General features: G+C 45.7%; 1 protein-coding gene across 1 annotated transcript in view; it reads right to left on the bottom strand.

Moving 5' to 3' along the window:
* Positions 1 to 1,220, bottom strand: part of LOC109518185 (unconventional myosin-IXa-like) — a 100,336-nt gene that overhangs the window by 8,937 nt on the left and 90,179 nt on the right. Inside the window, exons 31-33 of the mRNA XM_019873881.1 lie at positions 1,067 to 1,082; positions 423 to 635; positions 77 to 135 (exon numbers count right to left, since the gene is read on the bottom strand). Of these exons, the coding sequence (XP_019729440.1) occupies positions 77 to 135; positions 423 to 635; positions 1,067 to 1,082 (288 nt within the window). The remainder of the gene's footprint in view (positions 1 to 76; positions 136 to 422; positions 636 to 1,066; positions 1,083 to 1,220) is intronic.

Below are 1,220 nucleotides of genomic sequence, written 5' to 3'. Positions count from 1 at the left end.
GGTTGGGGGGGGGGGGGTCAGCAAAAGGCCACGTCAAGCGCGCATACATTCGGAAAACAAAAATCCGGCTTTCTATTTGGAACTCACAATGTCGGTTTCCTTCTTGCGCGACTTCTTGCGCTCTCGTTTGGCAGCCTGCAAAGAAAAGACACGTGACTTTTTCTCACTTCTTACAAATATGGAAATAAAACATGGAAAAGCAATTCGATGACACGCCAGTTATTTGGGGAGGTGAAATGATGGTTACCGCAGCAAAAATAATCACGTACCTTGGCCCAAATTGTGAGTTGAAAGCTGCTTAATTCACGTAAAAACCGACAATGCGGTGTGAGGCAATTAGAAATGTTTTTTGGGGGGGGGGGGTCAGGGCTCGGTCCCTTTGGCCCGCAAATGACATCGACGTTGTTGAGGTTTGTTCTTACCCTGCCGATGGTCCCCTGCATGGGCTTGTACTCAGTCATGAACTCGTCCAGGAAGACCTTGAAGGTGTTCACCCACACCTTGACCGGCGACTCGTTCCAGTCGCGCTGCTCCAGCCGCATGCTCTTCTCCAGGATGTGCTCAAACAGGGCGTACAGGTCCTTGTAACGGATACTCTTCCCGTCGTCCATCTGCCCGGTGACATGGGAGAATTTCTCAGGGGGATGTCATGTTTTTACATTTCTTTGTGGTTTTTTTTTTTTTTGGCTACAGTATGAAAGAGAGTGTTTTAACATACTTGGCCCCACAAAAAATTTTGTTTGGTAGAGTTCAGTTGTATTTCACTTTGAAGTACAAATACATTTGCATTTAAAGCAGGCGTGTCCAAACTTCTTCGTTTGGGGGCTGACGACAGAAAAATGGAAGGAGGAGATCCTTCAACTTTTTGAAATGCGCGAAAGTCAATCAAGAAAGCAATTCCATATTCTTTGCATGGTCCGCAATTGACCCGCGCGCCGCAGTTTGGACACGTTCCATTTAAACGATTTGTTTTGAAGCATTTATTTCGTCACAAATTAAATGGAACTCACGCGCAGAACATTTTAATTGAATCATTCCGATTTTCTACTTTCCTAATTTTAAGAACAGTGTTCATTTTGAAACTGCATAAAGTCACAGGGCATTACAATAACATTTCGGGGGCCGGGGAGGGACAAAAAACTTGTGCTTACTACACAACTCCACTTGAATGCTCGTCATGAGGCAGTGCAGGGTATTTTTTTGGGGTGGGGGTGGGGGGG

Source organism: Hippocampus comes, unplaced genomic scaffold, assembly GCF_001891065.2.
Source record: "Hippocampus comes isolate QL1 unplaced genomic scaffold, H_comes_QL1_v1.1 scaffold298, whole genome shotgun sequence".
Classification (NCBI taxonomy): Eukaryota; Metazoa; Chordata; class Actinopteri; order Syngnathiformes; family Syngnathidae; genus Hippocampus; species Hippocampus comes.
The sequence above is the reverse complement of the archived record's forward strand: the minus strand, read 5'-3'. Positions and strand labels throughout refer to the sequence as shown.